Raw genomic sequence first — 1,017 nt, forward strand, 5'->3', positions numbered from 1 at the left:
AGAAAGAAAGAAAGAAAGAAAGAAAGAAAGAAAGAAAGAAAGAAAGACAGGTAGATTAGAAAAAAAAATTTTTTAAATAAATAAAAAATAAAAAAGCAGAATTGACTGGATGAGCATTGCATATATTGGTATTTGTATTCCATTATACATTTATTGTTAATTATTTTTAGTGTCTTTTGACTATAAATATGTAGTTTTATGACTTGAAAAAATAGTCATTTTCTATACACATACTTCTGTTCACAAGGTAATGGTTGTGAATTTTTTAAACCACAGTTTCCAGATCTTTCTCGCAGAGAATTAACTTCTTTGAAACAGACATCAGGAGCCCCTTGAGCACCTTAAAATGCAAATATATCAAGTGAGTTAGCATGCTTAATCCAAACTAATTGCTTGTCTATAATAAACTAATGAGAGTTATTTCAAAATACGGGCAATCAGGTTGGCCCTTCAAAAGTTATTTAAAAACACAATACAAACATGAAGTTCAATTAGGTGGCATATGAGTACTTGTATCCTAGCTGGTTTTCAGTGTGGAAATTTGGATTATATGTGAATTAAATCTGTTTTGTAAATTTCATGGCATCTAAATGAGATTATGAATGATTAGTAAAAGACAAGTAAGTAAATTTCCAGAAATAAATGACTTGCTACAAAAATCTTTAGATGAGTTATGAGCCATAAACTGGATTTATGTCCAAATAGCTAACTACCAAAGTCAAATCTCAAATCAGAAGTGAAGGACTGAATAGCACTATTCTTGGACTATGTCAAGTTCTTCCACAAATGCAAAAATTTGCAATCTTTAATTCAAATTTAATTTCTACTAAGATTGTGATCCAAATTCTTACACATGTGGAAATGTGTGGTATATAATATAATCTACAAACAAATCCAAATTTAAGTTAAAAAGCAATATGAACTTGGAAACAGCCCAGAAGTCCAGCAACTGAGGGATAAGGAAGGTGTGTTTCTTTTTTACAATGGAGTACTACTCAGCCATAAAGAAGAATAATC

At 29.9% G+C, this 1,017-nt stretch overlaps 1 protein-coding gene across 1 annotated transcript in view; it reads right to left on the minus strand.

Annotated features, from left to right (window-relative positions):
* The window catches only part of Adam18 (ADAM metallopeptidase domain 18), a 120,430-nt gene that overhangs the window by 43,433 nt on the left and 75,980 nt on the right, over positions 1 to 1,017 (minus strand). The window contains exon 15 of the mRNA XM_023717287.1: positions 235 to 340. Within this exon, the coding sequence (XP_023573055.1) occupies positions 235 to 340 (106 nt within the window). The remainder of the gene's footprint in view (positions 1 to 234; positions 341 to 1,017) is intronic.

The sequence above is a fragment of the Octodon degus genome, unplaced genomic scaffold, assembly GCF_000260255.1.
Source record: "Octodon degus isolate 3935 unplaced genomic scaffold, OctDeg1.0 scaffold00051, whole genome shotgun sequence".
NCBI classification, from domain to species: Eukaryota; Metazoa; Chordata; class Mammalia; order Rodentia; family Octodontidae; genus Octodon; species Octodon degus.